At 39.0% G+C, this 18,469-nt stretch overlaps 1 protein-coding gene across 7 annotated transcripts in view; it reads left to right on the top strand.

The window, feature by feature from the left end:
* SEMA5A (semaphorin 5A) overlaps positions 1–18,469 on the top strand; it is an 831,366-nt gene that overhangs the window by 310,543 nt on the left and 502,354 nt on the right. For 5 of the 7 annotated variants that reach the window (XM_061449193.1, XM_061449196.1, XM_061449194.1 and 2 more), the window contains 4 exons: positions 713–868; positions 3,993–4,040; positions 6,298–6,509; positions 7,871–12,752. In XM_061449193.1, coding sequence (XP_061305177.1) covers positions 713–868; positions 3,993–4,040; positions 6,298–6,509; positions 7,871–7,990 — 536 coding nt within the window. In that variant the 3' untranslated portion in view covers positions 7,991–12,752. Of the gene's footprint in view, positions 1–712; positions 869–3,992; positions 4,041–6,297; positions 6,510–7,870; positions 12,753–17,884; positions 17,964–18,469 lie in introns of those variants that run through there. The other 2 variants (XR_009742649.1, XR_009742648.1) reach the window with 2 other exon arrangements.

Here is an 18,469-nt window from a genome sequence, read left to right as displayed (position 1 = left end):
TGGGCTCAGTAAACCCACAGAGCATCCTGAGAATGAGATCAATTCACTTCATTTAAGGGAAGTATTCTGAGATCACACAGGCATGAAATAAAAAAGCCTTAAAACTACATTGTCAGAGGAAGAAATATAGAGAAACAATAGAAGCTGATAATGAACCGCATGGGGAAGAGAAGGTGAGAATATTGGATGAGATCTTTTATCTCTGTTTTAAAGAAATGGATCTGAAGTAACTAAAGCTAAAAAAAGAGCAAGTATCTGCAAGATACAGCTCTGTTTATGATTAAATGAACATCCTGTTTCAGATCTGGAATACATACTCTTACAGCTCTCATTGCTACTTCTCAGGTACATAAAAAACAGTGTCATTGTCCATGCCAATGACTTAGACTGGAATTAGCTTCACAGTTATCACTCTTTCAGTCACCACCACTTCTCACTTCTGACTTCTCACTTCCACGTTCAAAGGCCATGGCAGAAGCCAAAGCCATGATAGGGCTATGATAAATTTGCCATCACACTCTACATTTCAGAGACTTGCCAAAGCCAAACTGCCTTTATTTTATTGTAATGAAAGAGCTGGCCTCTGCTAGTTGGTGGAGGCTGGGGATGCAGCCTTCTGTCATAATTCAGAAAGACAAGCTATTTGTCTCATTCGGTGTACTTGACGCATTTGATTGCAGCATCTGTTTGTGTGTCTCTCTGCCTGTTGCAGACAGCTGGTCTGAGTGGTCCGAGTGGTCTGACTGTGACTCATCTGGCTTCCAGTTCCGTGTTCGTCAGTGCATCATTTTGTTTCCCGTGGGCAGCCAGTGCACAGGCAACACCACAGAGAGCCGAGCCTGTGCTTTGGACTCCAACTTTATACCAGGTGAGATCAATCTGCTCCTTGAAGGATTAGTGAAATCTCTCAACGTTTCAGGAGTGGGGCGTAGTACTGTCCCAGACTGCACTGTGCAGAGCCTAGAGCTGGAACAGGACTTGCCTTTTGTCAGGCAAAGCATGTCGGTCTGCTGTGTAGAGCCCATGTTGCTGGGTCTGGCGTCTACCTGAAAATCTGCCTCATGGCACTGAGTGCTGTGGTGCTGTCCCTACTGTCAGCGCCTGGGACTTGGGTCAGTCACTGTCACAGCTTTCTGCAGGTCCCCACTTCCTGCTTGATAGCAGGGTGTAGCAATGACTACAGACAGCTGGGAACAAATAGTTTGCTTTTTACTTTAAGTGGTTTTGAGACTTCACAATTATTAGAGGAACATTCCTTTAGGCTTTGTGGTTTGCATATACAAACGTGGGTGCTGTGGTAGTTAATCTGGAAATCATTTCACAAAGTCCTTTAAATGAATAACTGCTTAGAAAGGTAAGTATTATTAATTTGCCTCAGGTCCTCATCTCCTCCATGACTGCTAAGTACCTGATGGATAGTCACATCCATGTATTATTCTATAGCATTTGTCAAAACTCATGACTGTACTGTTTATTTTTGTTTAAATCACAGCAGTCATTTAAATCCACACAGCAGTATGGGTGGCCACACTGAATTGTTGTTAACAGTTATCTCTCCACCTGTGTACATTAAGAAAAGCTAGTGGTCTGTTCACAGAGAAATTTACATTTTAATGTATCATTTGAAATGTAATTATGTTTACTCAGTGCAGCAACCTTTTTTTCCCCATGACTGCGGTACGATATAGTACACTATAAAAATCAACAAATTTAAATACTGTTTTTATGGATGGTGCATAATGCGTTAACTTCTGAACACTATATCTTCTCCTCCAAAACCAGTGTGAAAAATGCAAGTATGAAAGCAAAAACTCCCACACTGTATTTTCCCCCTTTTCTCAGGCTTTTGAAGAAGCTCCGTTAATACTCACATTCTGTCAATACCCTGCTTAATCCAATATAAGCTCTTCATCTTGTTTTGGAAAGTAGGCATTTTCAGAATCTGAAATGAGCCACCTCTTCTCTCCCTTCTGGTTTGTTTGCCACTCCTCCTCAAATACCCATATCATAGCGGATAAGGTCATGCCCATTACTCTCACTTTAGACAAACTAGCTTGCTTTCTTATGATCGCTTAGCTCACTTTCACTCCTCCACGTCCTCTAACTCAGAGTTCCCTCCCTTCATCTGTCCATCCCTCCCTCTCTCCCTCCATTCCTTTTTCTAATTCACCTCTCTCCTTTCCTCAGCTAATGCGCTGGCATGTCCAACCTCATGTTGCCTCCTCCTGCCTTTCCTTAGCTTTGTTCCTCTACAGAACTTGGTATACAGAGTGATTCTGGACGAGTGCAAAAATGACTACTTCTTGTCAGCTCCTCAGCTTCCCGAGTTAGTCACTATCAACATCACCTTTCAGAGCTTTACGATTTTTTTTTGTTTGTATTGTGAATAAATAGTCTCAACCTGACAAAGCATGCTCTCAGCCTGTACATTTTTCTGTTTGTATTGTGAATAAATAGTCTCAACCTGACAAAGCATGCTCTCAGCCTGTAACTCTCTCTGACAAAGCTGTCCTGTCAGGTCTGATAACTTTCTCATTTTGAAAATACTTAGTATGGATTTAGTATTTGAAGAAAGGTAAAAAAATTATGATCCCTTTAGCAGTAGCTGCATGTGGATCATCTTTTGGCAATGGACAGCCTACTCTATTAATTCCTCATACAGAAGCTGTTGCATACCTATGGCTATCATTGCTGCCCTTCTCTGGTCTGCTTTTTAGTTTTACCAGAGATATCCTTAGATGGGTAAACCAGAGCTGCATGCAGCATTTGTGGTGCGGACAGCACATAGATTTGTAAAGTGCCATAATGCTGATATCCTCTCCTATTAACTATTGTTTTGTCGGTAGTACCTAGCATTTGGTTTGCCTTTTTGATTGCTTCTGAACACTAAGCTGATTCTGTCATGGAAAAATTTTACATAACCTCCCAGCCTCACTCATGAGTAGTAATGGTCAGGTCACCAGCCGTATTTCATATGTGAAGCTAGGATTGCTTTCTACTCTATGTATCACTTTATGTCAATCTGCATTTGTTTCTTTAATTATTTTATTATCTAGCTTCATAAAGCCCTTCTGTAGCTTTTCACAGCCTTGTCCATGCTACCCTTAACTTTGTATTATCAGCAAACTTCAAAACCACATTTGCCTCCTGCTTTTCTAGATCTTTGGTAAAAAGCCTAGGTCCCTGCAGAAACGGTAACCTTCCTCCATTGTAAGAGCTGGGTACATAGTACTGCCTTGTTTTCTATCTTTCCACTCATCTCACTTGTTGCTTGCATAGCCTTTGATAAAGAATTGAAAAGCTTTTTTGAAATTCAGGGAGACTGTCAGTTACCCCACCCATATCCTCATGATCATTGCCACTTTCAGAGAGGTTCAAAAGATTTGTAAGGCAGGAATTCCCTTCACAGAAGCCATGATTCTGAAATAAAAACTAGAAAAATTTGATTGCAAACAGATTTTATTCAGTATTTATACAGAAGGTATCCAATGTCAAAATGGTAAGGATACAAACTAGAGTTACATTTTATTAGTGTACAACTGAGACCCATGAATTTAGCAGTCATCTTGTTTGAAGATTTGTATATTCCCTCTGTTCACATTACTGCTAGACATGACTTATACAAATAATGAGCCCATTTGAACACAAGATAATTAAACTCTCATTAATTTTACTATTCAGAAAATCAACACTTCCTCAACATGTTCAAACTCTGCAAAGAAAGTTTTCATCTGCACTTCATCTTTTTAATTCCAGAGACGCTTTGAGTCAAGAATTAAAAATATGTTGATGGTTTTGCTTGGGAAACTAAGAAACCTGAAGATGTCATGGGACCTTTTTGTTAATTCTGCCACCTAACCAAAATCTTTTGTACTTTGGATTTGTAATGGGTGTAGTATAATGAAGCTTTAAATCCTTACTGTTTTAATCAAACTAGTAGTCCTCTGTAATTTTTTTTCTTCTCAGCATAAGTGGTTTACTTATTTTTCTAGAATTATCAGTGGCACGATCCAGCAGCATGGAAGAAAAGCGATGTGGCGGTAAGGTTTTCAGCTCCAGATGTGTATTAAATGCTGAAATACTGATTTCTCATTGTTTGCTTTTCTTTCACCTTTTGCCCTCTCATAGTTTTATTCTAACTTCAAAATGCCTTATTCTCATTATTTACACTTGTAGAGAAAAAGAGAAATAGTTACTACAGGATTTCTCATTAAATATCCATCTGCCATTGCTGACCTTTGAGACAAGAACATGTATTACTGGATGTTTGTATTTTCTTCCTTTTCAGTATGGCAGTCACCCTTGTCTCAAAAAACAAATTCCTACTATAAGGTAGTTATCAGTACGTCAAAATTTGTAAAGTTACTCCACCTTTTTCAGAATAATAATTTCACAAACCACTTTGGGACTCAAAATAAATAGCCAAAAGCCCGCCTGCTAAACCATTTAGTAGCTCAGACTGTATCTGGGAATTGTTTTCAGCTTCACTGCCAGAGACAAAACTAAAAAGTAAAAAAAAAAAAATAAAAGTTCTATTCCAGAGAGTCCTGATATTAGCAAAATACATCTTTAAAGAGAGAATTTAAAAAAAAAAAACAAACTCAAACAAACAATAGTAAGATGAACAAAAAGGAAAAATTACCTTTTTTTTTGTGCTGAGCTATCACACTTAGTCTGTGTCATCATGGTAATAGCTCTGGCAGCTCCTAGTATTCTTCCATGCACAGATAAACTGCATTTTTAACCTAATAAGGGACAACGAAAACACAGGGGTTATACAATGGTACTAGTGTGCATGGTAACTTGTTATAGGAGCAAGAATAATCTGATTTGATTTTTTTCTGTAGCAGTGGTACTCTGAAAACCTTTTGCCAAGCTCTGCAGCAGTGGGAAACTCTCATAAAAGTGTAGAAGGATATGTCAGTGATAATTTATATATTGGGGCAGTCAACACAGTCACCTAAATATTTGTGTTTCTAAAAACCCAGGAGGCATGCAAAGGTCCTACCTTAGGCATTGCAAAACTGGGATGCATGAGCTGGCCTATTTTTCTGTATTACAGTGAAAAGCATTTAGCAGTTGTTTTTTTCAGATTAGTGCCATTCTTTCAGTTTGAAATCTTTCATTTGTGCATTTAGGCAACCACAAACAAATTTTCAGTAATGTTAAGGTGAAATTTCCAACATGAGCTTTTTACTAATACCTCTTTCCTAATAAAAACACACAGCTCCAGTTTGAAATAACAGTGAAAAGGAGTTCAATTTGTTCATTTTGAGCTATTCCTACTGGTGCAACATCTGACCTGTTATCTCTGTCCAGTAACATCAGGGGATGATTGTGCTTTACATTCCCTTTTGCAGTTTCATACAGCAATGAGCTTCCTCTCAGTTTTAATCCTTGCATATTTGGAGAGGATTTCCCCTCGTCTGATCCCATAGCATCTTTCTGAAGGGCAGAGAAGACAGGAGACTGATGGGTTCTGAGCTGTTGACTTTGCCCTCTCTTGTTGCAATGGTTAAAAACACACTGAGCTTTAAAGACCGATTGTCTCTGCCACACCCCCACTCCACTTTCCCATTTTCCCCTTAAACACTACCATTTCCTCCTCACCCCTTCCCTTATATTTAGAAAAATAGTCTGAAGCCTGGAGAAAGAAAAAAGTCGGCCACGTATCAAAGACAGAAACAGAGACCTAGCAAGGATCAAAGCAGTAATGGAAAAAATGTGTGCCACTGCTTTGGGACATGTACCAAATAAAGGGGATATGGAAAACATTTTAGGGAAAGCAGGATTGTGATTCAAAGATATCCGGATTTTGTTAGTTCTGCCACAAGTGCTTATGCGTAAGAGAAAGGACTAGAACAACAGGGAAGTGGTACTGTAGTTCACTGAAAAAAAAAAAAAAAGCTATGCATGTACCTTATATCCATAATTTATGTATAATAAGGTGTTATACAGTCCAAAGAAAAATTTTGCTGAACTATTCAAACGTACAACATGGAATTCATTCTTCTGTTATTTGGGTTCTGAACTTGTTCAAGCATCTTTCAAAAATCTCAGTCTTAATATTGACAGAGATATATGGGTATCTAAGATTCTTATAATGATCCCTTCAGGGAAGTGCAGTGCATTTTCTACTGTAGGGATAAACCATTGCACTTGAGATGTTTATGGGAAACATATGAAATTTCCCTTACCCTTGTTTGAATCAAGCACTTGCCTACATTTTACCCCAGTCTTAAGCCTTTATTGCTAATTCCTTAAAAATAAGACTGTCTTCTGCTCTCCACTCTGCAGAGTTCAATATGTTTCACATGATCGCAGTGGGATTAAGTAGCTCAATACTTGGTTGCCTTCTTACCCTGCTTGTTTACACTTACTGCCAACGGTATCAGCAACAGTCCCATGACGCAACTGTCATCCATCCGGTGTCACCAGCTCCTCTAAATACCAGCATTACCAACCATATTAACAAACTGGACAAATATGATTCTGTAGAAGCCATCAAGGTGAGAAGTGGATTGGGAGATCTACAATGTACAAGGTGTATTATCCTAGACAACAGTTCTGCTGTATCAAAAGAATTCTACTTACTAGTTTTCTGCAGTGGCATTTGGACTCAAATTATGCTGATTGTTAATGACAAAAATAGATTTCACTTGAGGTATTGTAATTACAGATCCTTTCCTTTGTCAATCCCTATTACACAGTAAGTTTGATTTTGCATGCATGTGTAATTTATATGGTAGCAGCCTTTCCTGGAAAAAAACAGACCACTCAGGTTTTGTTTTGTAGAGCTTTTTCAGCCTGATTGTGATCCCTAGTGGCTTGTTCAAGAAATAAATTGGGCCATTAATAGTCATCATGACATATATTGAAGGTAATCCTTTGGCTCCAATGCTATGGTTCATCTTCCTGCACTGTGTCTTTATACAGGAGATGTATTTGGAGAATATATTCTGGGTCAGACTCTCAGCTATTGTTCATACCCAAAATATATGTAAATGAATGGTACAGATTTACATTAGCTGAGTCTGGCATGACATCTGTATATGATAATTGTTCCCAAACAGTTTTTTTTTGTTGACCTTTTAGAATAGCTTTTCAGATACACTGAATTAAGAAAGGGTGAGCATTCCGAAAATACCTGTTTCTGTATCTTCGGATTACGCAGCTTATTCATGCAGGTTTTTGTAAATGAGGATTTTTCTTAAATCCTACCTGGATAATCCAGTTTTAAATTTCTGCATTTTTCTTTCTAATTAAAGAATTTTTTAAGAATTTCATTAAAAATGGCAACAAAATTTTATAATCACTAGTGGAATAGGTACCTAATTTAAAGGTTTTCCAAATTCCGCTAATTGTCTCTCTGGATAGCTACACGAAAAAAAATAACCTTTGACAATTCATATTCTAAATACCCACGTCACTTTTTAAAAAGCCAGATTTACCCTCTTAAGACCTTCAGACATTTCTCCTACATGTTGCATTTGAAAATCAAGGAATTAATGCAGTAAAAAAAACATTCTTACCCAGTAAACAGATAATGAGCAAATTATTCTAATAGGAAAAACTGGATATATATGATCAAAACTATTTTTAATTGTAAAATTAGTTTTATAATACTTGGGAGAAGGTGCCTGGATTTGCTTATTGGGTAGCCTTGCTTTTTGTAAGAATGTTATTATGCAAAAAGATAGATGCAAAAACAAGTTGCAGATGTGCAGGTATTTCTTAATACATTTTGGACTGATTTATTATACACAGATATTTGCCACAAAAATTGACTTAGTGAAAGGGTGCTTAGTGGCTATGGTTCCTCTGTCCTTCCCATTTTCTAATTTTTTTTTTTTTTTTTTTTTGTCCCCAGGCATTTAACAAGAACAACCTGATTTTGGAGGAGAGAAACAAATACTTCAATCCACATCTCACTGCAAAGACTTATTCTAATACCTATTTCACAGATTTCAATAATTATGATGAGTACTAATGGGCTTGTGTATTTTCTGGCCTCCTGTAACTCCCCAGTCCCCAAGGCCTGTGCTACTTGACTGCTCATGTGATTGAGGCTTCAGAGATGAAGTTCAGAGACATTTCAAGCACAATCCAAGCCATCAATGTCCCATTGCTGCCAAAAGCCCAAAACACCTGCTTGTGACATGATGTTTTCTTTGCAGAGTGCAAGGTTGGCCTTCAGTGTTGGATGCAGCTATAGATCCCTCAATGTCGCTGGACCACTCATGAGGATTACATTGCTTCAACTCAGTTTCATTAACTTCCAGTCAGATTGCTCTAGCAAGTAATTCCTGAGCTTTAAAAGAACCCACAATGTTACCCCATAAATCTAGGCCAGGAGTACAAATCTAATTTTCTTTTTTAAGTATTGTCTTTTATTTCCATGAGGTCTGAAAAGGGATCTCTGCTGTTAGCCATGGGAGCCCTCTGTGCAGTCTCCCGAAGCTCACACCACCAAAACCAGCTCACAGGGTGCTGGGAATGACAAGAAGAAATGTGGTGGTTTAGCAATGCTCTGCAGCTCTGGGATCTGTAGGGCTGATCTTCCTGGCCTGTAAATCACTCCAGCTGCAGTTCAGAGTGCAGACACTAAGGACGTACTGAGGGATATAAACTTGTAGTTAACCCAGAAGGCTACAGGGTTAGTGGTTTCCAGTTGTGAGCTATGCCCATTCACATAAAGTCTTCACCTAGTTCAGTGTAATTTTTGTGAGGGTCTGGAAGGGCATGTCCCAGTGGGAGGCCAAGGGAGGAGGGCAGATAGGAAAGGTACACTGGAAGGTTTTTCTGTGTGTTAGTAAACAGCCTTGCTGCAGCACACAGGTTTGCAGAAGTCGTGCATTCCCCAGGCTTCTTTCCCTTGGTGTGTGTGAATGGGAACCCATTCCTCATTCTGCTGTAGCCCTCGCCATCAGGCTGGTCATGGAAAGATACGACTGCACCATCTCAGGCTCTCAGGGGTACGTAGGCATAATCATAGGTCTGCTTTTCTCTTTCTGCTTTCACTTTGTATGCACATGTCTGACAAGCAAAGCTGGCTCAGAAAACGCAGATGTATTTGCAAAGCATCTCATCTTGCTGCCATGTCCAATCACGCTAGTCAGCTCCTAGAGGAAAATTCTTATGGTATTTTAAGTGATTATGTTGTTGAACTTCATTGATGTAAATATTTAAAATACTGTTTGAGTTTAAGTTATCAGTTTTAATTCCTTTTTTAGTGGCAGATGAGGAATCACAAAGAATTTTTATGCTGTTTTTCTTTGTTCTGTCTGTCTTCACCCACATTCATTATTTTTGTATCTGAAATTCCAGGTGTATAACTAAAAAAAAAGGGCAGGGATTCTGGTCACATTTTCCAGAGTACTTAGTAGTAAGGCAGTATTTTCTAAAAAGCTTATGAAAAGAAATTAAAAATGAATATTAAGGAGTAAAGAATTGGGCTTTCAGGTTTTTGAGCATGCTAGATGCAGAGATCGTCACACTGGAGTACAGAAAGGTATGCAAAGAGAAACAGAGTGGAAATGTTTTCGTTCTGTGTTTAGAGTCCTTGATCATTCGATTACACTATGATAGGCAAATAGAGAAAAACATGTACAGATTATAAGGATTCACAATAAAAAAAAGCAAAAAGTACCAAGAAACATTGATCTTGTGAGACTGCATTTTGAGCATTGATTTGAGCAAGGGTAAACACCATCTCTAAGGATAGCAATGAGCAACAGTTTTGAATGGGGATAGAACTGAATGTAGCACTATGCATCCTATCTCTGTTCTGCAGTAAAATGAAAAAATGCAAAGCAAGTGGTCTTTGAAAAGCTGTGCAGCAAAATGAGTGCACATTTAGCATCTATGAAAATAATTAAGATCAGACACCAATTTTTTTCAGCTGAATAGTTCTCCCTCTTCAGTCAAAAAAAGCCACCCCACCCTCACACCATTTCATCCCCAGAAAGTATGATAATACTGGTTCTGTATAATTTGTGATTTTTTTTTTTTTTTTACTGTTTATTAGATTTGATTTTCCAGGAAGAAATTAGCTGATTGCCCTGGGTAAAAGAAAATTTTCTCTGCAAGAAAATGTAGTGAAACAGATAGAGGAAAAAAAAAGCCCTTGGAATCATAACCAGTCCAGTATATGAATCACTTTGTTCATGCCAAAAGATAACATTATACATTTAGTAAGATAAAGAAAATAAAATCTATATTGCTGCCACTGCCAAGAAAAAGCAGCTCATGCACATAGAGTAATACGAACAGCACTGTTCCTCTCTGCCCTGTACTAAAAGCACATTATTCTGGCTTATGGATTTTATATTTAGACTATTAGTTATGAGACCAATATCTTAAAAATATTTGAACTATGTATTTTTATTTTAAGCTTTTTAAATGAAAATGATCTGAAATTAGCTTTATTTTTTTTTAACTCTTCAGTAGTTTGAAGCACGCCTATCTTTACAGTCATCTATTTTCCATTCTTTTCATGGGTAGATACATATGTTAGATTCGTGTTATATATGCGGTATTAATACCCTAGGTTAAGTCTGCATGATCATAGGTAGAAGTGCATTTAGCAGATGCTCAGGCTGCTCATACTTCCATCCTCCAAGGAGTATTTCAGGTGTTCCAGACCTTTGAGCAACTCCCGTGTGATGCCATTTAAACACCACACCAAACTGTTAGAATAAGTGTTTGTTTTAAACTTTTTTTGTCATTTAGCTTCCTAAATTTCATTGCTCTAAATTGCAGGTAGAGGTATATTCAAACCTCTGTCTAAAGCAGCAGGGTAAACATGGAAATTTCATAGCACTTCAATGAGAAAAAATTGATGGCAAGATCTCATGGTCAAGCTAGATTCCGAGACAACAGGTTTTAAAGCCATTAGGTATTTGTATCTTAGGTTCAAGGACCCCAGATGCACTGCCTGTATCAGTATTTTCACCTTCTGAATTCTACACAGCTGCCCAGGGAGTTTAATACAGCCTTTCCTAAGACATGGAGCAAAGCAAATTTCAGTCTCTTAATTTTCAATTTAATTAATTTAGCTTTTTTTTTTTTTTTTTAAATAAGCTACACATATTATAGTGAAAATCAGATTTCTCCACAAAAGCTCTTTTCTTTTGCCAAAAATGTAATTAGTAGGCATTTTCCTGCGTATCTTGTTTAAGCCAAAAGAGCTCTCAAATGTGCACAAGGGAAAAATTTGGTTCTTACAGCATTGTTCTCTTTTTGGAAAGGGAAAACCAACTCCCTTGACAATTAAATGCCATGGTTAAATACCTTTTGCTTGTATAAAGTGATCTTTTTTTGATAAATAATTGTATTACCTCTGATGCCAATAGTTAATATTACTAAACCGCTTTTATACTGATTGCATAAATTTTAAAATGTTTCTCTACTTTGAATGCAAACATTTTGACAGATAGATCAAAATTCTCTGTGTGAATCCATTTCTTTGTAACCCTGTTACATAGAGTGAGGAGGAAGCAGGATTGCCAGTCTGATCCTTTACACTATATACGTTCATTGGATAAGTCAAAGTAGAATTGTGTTTGAGTACACATTTTGGGCCTATTTTTGTGTCTGATACACAGCGCACATTCCTTGGTTTCTTAGAAAATGGACTCCTGTGCTTGCAGATTTATCTTGTACTTTGATTTAAGTCTAATGACCTTTATGGTCATTTAAAGTTACTTTACGTGGAAGCTTTTCCAGCAATTTGCAGTCACCTGCTGTTGGAGCAGTATCATTTGGCTAAAACTAATCAAGAGATTTTTGACTAGGATTAGGATTTTCTTAGGAGAGTGGGAGAAAGAATGGGGCTTAAATAGTTCTGATTTCCAGGCTATTAAGCAGTACTGATTAAAGTCTCAGATGGGTATAGGATACTGTGGATTTATTTAGCTTGACCAGAGCTCCACAGTAACCTCTGGAAAAATACCATGTCAATGTACAAATCAAGAGCTACCAAAGCACTTAGGTTAAGTGAAGAAAGTTCTCCGAGTGTCAGACCATATGGCTGTTGAAACCAGAAAAGAGAGTAAGAGGTCCCAGATGCAACAAAAATGTTAATGGGAATAAATGCTTCAATATTTTTTTCCTCGGAATTATGGAACAAATATAATCACTTTTTTTTAAATGTGGGACCAGTTTTATTGCAATCAGCACAACATAAATACATTCCTGAAGTTAATTGTATGCATAATAGCTTTGCTGTATGAGATCAGTTCCGTAAACAGTTTGGTCCAAGCTTATCTTGCTCTGCTTGAGGCATCCAACCAACTTCTGATTGTAGCTGCCACCAGCTCCCTCTATGTCTCACCTGGGAGAACATCCTTAGATGGACAGAGTTACATCCTGGTGAGGGCTTGTGTCTCTTGCTCAATGCTATAGTGAGCCTGGAGAGACACACGTCTAATAGTCATTTGGATGCCTAAATTTACGTTTGCAAAAGCTAGGCTCTTGAGTATGATTTTACTCGTCACATAAGTAACCACACCAAGTTCAGTGGTATGGGTGTAACAAGTTACTTATTTTAACGTGTTTACAGAATTGAGCCCAAAATATATTGCTTCTGCACAAATCCATGCACAGTACAAGATGACTTCAATAGTAAGAAAACAGATTCATTTAAAATTGCTCACAAGCAGATCTGCATCTTGATATCAGGGAATAGATATGTGTTCATTGTGTGGGGTATTTGAATTCATTCCTTTCTTTGCTAAATAAATGAATGATAAGATACTGCTTGACTTCATTTAAAAGCCATTCTTCCAAATAAAGAAGGGTTCTGGGATCTGTGAATGTTTCCCCTTTCTTTTTCTGTTTTCTTTTCCACAAAAATGAATCTGTGTGGAGCTGAAATGGCCGTTAGCTAGAGGGTTCTGTGTAACTGAATGAAATGCTTTGCGTTGCGTTGCCATGCTGGGATAGTACAAAGAAGGAAATACACTAACCTGAGAGGTTTGGCAAAGATTTCAACCAAAGCAGTAGCAAGGATAGACAGAAGTGGAAACAAAAACATAGAAGAATGCGACTAAAGGCTTGGCAAAGTTCTCCATAAACTTTCACAGAAATTTAGAGGTTTTTTGGGAATTGCCATGGGCGAGGGCATTGAGACTGTAACGTCCTGGGTTGTCAAGCCAACTACTTGGCCAAGCAAAAGGCAATCTGACTGCAACTGGTACTTGTGCAAAGTTGTGATTGTTGCTCAGAATCAGGGGAGAGATGAACTAGTGAGGCTCTCAGCACCAGGTTAAACAGGAGGGAACAAAATACTTTTACAAGCAGTAAGGACTACAGAACAGGTGGCATTTTGGCAATATCTGTGTTGGCAGGAAGGTTAGGGGAACCAGAACAGATCTGTAGAGCAGAACAGCTGATGCTGAACTCCTGGATTTTGGACTAACACCAGTCTTGGTCCCACAGACTGAACACCCACTGCCAGTTAGAGTGTACCATTCAGTTTCCTTCATTCATTAAAAACCCCAAATAAACTAACAGCAACAAGCACGAAAACCCAACATACCACATGACATGCTTTGAGAGTGCTCCATGGTGCAAATGAAGGCACAGTAAGAGGTGTACCAGGAACTGATAAACCTTTGTTTCCAGCTGGCTGTTTTGAAACTTGTTTCCTTTTCTGCTTGTGGGAAACTAATAACAGCTCTACCAAGCTGAGGATTTACCAATCTGAAGGAGTGACTTTATACCAGTAGTGAAGTCTGCTAAAAAATTGTACAGGCAAGCGGACCATCAAGGACTGTGGAAAAACTGTTATACTGATAGTTTATCTTATTTTAATTTTTCTTAAACTGAATGTACTCTGGCAGTTCCTTAACTGAAAGGAACATCTAAGCTCCAGAGATGGTATTTTCATAATATCATTCAGAATAAAGTTCAATCTGTGTAACTTTCAGCATTCTCAAAATCTGCTGCTGGAGGCTGAGAATGCAGAAAGCAGCTGGGGTTTGTTCTTTCTTTTTTTTCTCCAAACTATTTATCCACAAACATCATCCAACAATAGCTTCAAATTTTAAAATATCATAGAAGGTAATTAAGGTTATATGTTCCAGGATTCATCAATCAGAATTGCTAAATCACTAAGCCCTTGGTTTTGAATGAATTCTCCCTTTTGTTAGCTGCAGCAGTAGGCATTAACTGAAAATGAAATAAATATCAAATTTCAAATAAATGGGAAATTTAAGGTCCCAACTTTTAAATAAAGCTTTGAAGCCAGTACAGCTGCAGAATAAACTGTTTTTATATCTGTGTGCTGAAAAGGGCTTTATCATGCCATGGCCTTGTGAAATGTCCTGTGGAAAAATTGTTTTTAATAGTGATGTACCCAAGATAAAATAATTGAAATAGAGCCCAGAGACTTTTAGCAATAGTAAATGCTTTTGTTTTGGTATCAGGAGAATGTCATTGGTTATTGCAATAGTGGGAGTAAATGAACCCTGTAAAGAAGTTTATAGGGAATAATTTTCCCTTGCCATCAGTTCTTTCAAAAACAGCTTCCTTAGCAAAACTTCTCCAGAGAGCCATTGAAGATACTCAGATTTAAGAAGAAACTGGTGCAGTGGCTTGAGCACAGAAGCACAGATGCAGAGATCTAAGCGACCCACAGGCTCGTTCCACTGACACAGAGCTCGCTTTGGATTTACACCTATTCAGACAAATCACCAAATTCGTGTTGTAATGGCTGTCTGGTGACTTATTTAGTACTCCAGGGGTGTAATCTAACATAATGCTTTAGACACACAGAGAAGCAGCTCAATTGATGGGTAGCGGCCCTGTTTTTCCATCATATGCATGCACCCTGTATTTCCCTATCCAGTGATATTTTTGATACTTTAAATGATTTAATTTCATGAATTAGCTTTTATCAAATTTGATTTTAGGTTGGGGGGTGAGGGGTAGGGGGGGTGGGGAAAGCATACCACTTTCCTAGTCTCCGTTACTCATATTGATACTGTTTAACTGCCTTGATTAGTATTCACAATTTCCTCTTGACTTAATGCCTTTTCAAGCTTCAATAATAAGGATTTTACTGCCCTTTTCAGGTATTTAATGTCAGCATGACCCGGACTTTCTCCTTTTGTGCTCATTTAACACTTTTCCCCATATCATAACTTATTCTTAGCACACATACTCAAATCTCACTCACGTATCTGTGATCTTCTAAGTCATATTTTTTGTTTGCTTGGTGTTTGCACTAATGGAAGCAGTACTAACCCACAAGCCAGTACTGTTTCCATTTTTAGTTTCCAAGTTCTGCATTGATAAATCTGGACTCTGTACATAGGAAAAGAAAAATCAACTTCTTTACCTTTCTAAATTCCCTTTGAAGCTTCCTGCCTGGTGTTATTTGGGGGTTGTAGTAAATTAATAGAAAGGTAAAGAAGTCTTCCTCTGTAAGAATGCCCTTCAAGACAATGGTTATGGTTAAAGCTGTATTTATGGGATTTCCTAATCACATGAAATGATAAAGGTGTTTGATATTAAACCAGAAATAAAATTTGCCATCAACCAACACCACAGGGGTGGTTAGAAATATTTTCAAATGTCATGATTTGGCTCCATTTATGGATTAGGGTCATTTATTCCCTTGATTTCCTAGATGTATTCATAACTTCCCAAGACCATTATTTTATGAGTGGCTTTTTGAAACCTTATCAATTGCTTATCCATGGCCATAATAAACCCACCTTTGCCTATGATCTCCCATAAAACTTGAGCTAAGATTTCTCCTGAGGTGCAGATTAGAGCAGAAGATAGATACTTTCTAGCAACAAAGATGTTGACATGTACCTTGCTGCAGAAAGGCACAAGTTGAAGAGGGCGTTCTCTTCTTCCCATCATTGTCAATTACGGAGAAAATTAATTAGCTTGTTTTCCTGGGAGTGGCTTTGGAATGTAAATTTCTTACATAGATTAATAATTAATGTGCCATCATGCCAGATAAGACCAAAAGCATCTTTTAAGCCTCTCTCTTGGCAGTAACTGAGTAACTGCTTCAGACTCAACCTGAAAAGGTGTCTTAGTTCCCATACAAACATTTTTTTTCAGAGTGCTCAGGTGGGTACTTGGAGACAGACAGAGATATCAGGGTGCTGGTGTTTTTTAAGATTGAGATAGAAACATATTTTTCAGAGAAAAAACATGTCAGGTTGACAAAATGGTGTGTGACCCTTCATGTAAATGAGTATTTATGCCATGGAAATTGGTAGTTCAGATCACAAGATTTTACACAGCCTTTGTGATTAAGATTCTTAGGGGAGCTTGATTAAAAGGAAAGACACACCCCTTCTCCCAAAAAAACACCAACCAACCAACAACAAAAAAAGCAGAAAACAGCAAAAAACCTAAACCTACAACAGAGCCAAAGAATTCTCGAGAAAGGAAAGCTCATCCACCATACCTCGTCAGCACAACCACTTGATCTAGCTTTCAGCATTGATTAAAACATTAAAGACAGTTTTTAAATGCTTACCAACCTCAGGTAAATAAGTGAACAAGCAGAAAGTGTCCTAATATGCAGAGAGGCTGCGCTCCCATTGTGTTGCAAGATCTGTGTGGTGACAGCAGCCAGGTATCAACCTGAAAAACTTACAGATAACCACATTTAAACAACAGCGGCAGTTTTAGCCAACACAAATTTCCTGGAGGTTTTCTGAAGCAGAAAGACTTCTACTGCGGAGCAGGTCAAGATCTGATTTATTTCACCTTCATGTTCACCATCATATTTGAGAAATCATGGCAGTCAGGTGAAGTTCCCAATGACTGGAAAAAGGGAAATATAACCCCCATTTTCAAGAAGGGGAAAATGGATGACCCGGGGAATTACAGACCAGTCAGTCTCACCTCTGTGCCTGGCAAAATCTTGGAGCAGATTCTGCTGGAAGGCATGCTAAGGCACATGAAAAACAACAAAGTGCTTGGTGACAGCCAGCATGGCTTCACTAAGGGGAAATCCTGCCTGACCAGTTTGGTGGCCTTCTATGATGGGGCTTCAGAACTGATGGATAGGGGTAGAGCAGTTGGTGTCATCTACCTGGACTTGTGCAAAGCACTCAACACTGTCCCACACGACATCCTTGTCTCTAAATTGGAGAGACATCAATTTGATGGATGGACCACTCAGTGGATAAAGAACTGGCTGGATGGCTGCAGACAAAGAGTTGTGGTCAGTGGTTCAATGTCCAGCTGGAGACCAGTAACGAGTGGTGTCCCTCAGGGGTCGGTACTGGGACTGGTCTTGTTCCTCATCTTTGTCGGTGACATGGACAGTGGGATTGAGTGTGCCCTCAGCAAGTTTGCCAATGACACCAAGCTGTGTGGTTCAGTTGATACGCTGGAGGGAATGAATGCCATCCAGAGGGACCTCGACACACTTGTGAGGTGGGCTGATGCCAACCTCATGAAGTTTAACCATGAGAAGTGCAAGGTCCTACACCTGGGTCAGAGCAATCTCAAGCACAGCTACAAGTTGGGCAGAGAAAAGATTCAGAGCAGCCCTGCAGAGAAGGACTTGGGGGTGTTGGTCAATGAGAAAATGAACATGGGCCAGCAGTGTGCGCTCACAGCCCATAAAGCCAACTGTATCCTGGCTGCATCAAAAGCAATGTGACCAGCACGTCGATGGAGGCAATCCTGCCCCTTTACTCTGCTCTTGTGAGACCTCACCTGGAGTATTGTGTGCAGTTCTGGTGTCCTCAACATAAAAAGGACATGGAACTGTTGGAACAAGTCCAGAGGAGGGCCACGAGGATGATCAGGGGACTGGAGCACCTCCCGTATGAAGACGGGCTGAGAAATTTGGGGCTGTTCAGCCTGGAGAAGAGAAGGCTGAATGAAGACCTCCTAGCAGCCTTCCAGTATCTGAAGGGGGCCCATAGGGTTGCTGGAGAGGGACTCTTTATTAGGGACTGTAGTGATAGGACAAGGGGTAACGGGTTAAAACTTAAACAGGGAAGTTTAGGTTGGATATAAGAAGGAAATTCTTTCCTGTTAGGGTGGTGAGGCACTGGAATGTGTTTCCCAGGGAGGTTGTGAATGCTTCATCCTTGTCAGTGTTCAAGACCAGGTTGGACGAGGCCTTGGGTGATATGATTTAGCGTAAGGTGTCCCTGCTCACAGCAGGGGGGTTGGAACTAGATGGTCTTAAGGTCCTTTCCAACCCTAACTATTCTATGATTCTATGATTCCATGTTCTCTGCATCCCATGGCAAGTGGGATTCAAGATTGGATTTTGTAGTGTAACTTTCTTGTGTACCTATCTCTGCTCTCTGATGTCTGTGGACTAAAAGCTCCTGCTCAAAAGACAAAATACTGCAGAACTGCCTTATGGCTTTTTACCTGCTGTTTGTAGCCTGCTTGTGAAAAAATATGTATGTCCTCGTCTATCTGCTCCCACATGCTCTCTCTCCCATCTACGTGTGCACACAAGCAAGCA

The sequence above is a fragment of the Pezoporus flaviventris genome, unplaced genomic scaffold, assembly GCF_033815535.1.
Source record: "Pezoporus flaviventris isolate CSIRO_AGI_PZ_B2104156 unplaced genomic scaffold, CSIRO_AGI_Pfla_v1 ptg000007l, whole genome shotgun sequence".
Lineage (NCBI taxonomy): Eukaryota > Metazoa > Chordata > Aves > Psittaciformes > Psittacidae > Pezoporus > Pezoporus flaviventris.
Note: the sequence above shows the minus strand (reverse complement) of the source record. Positions and strands in the feature narration are given on the sequence as shown.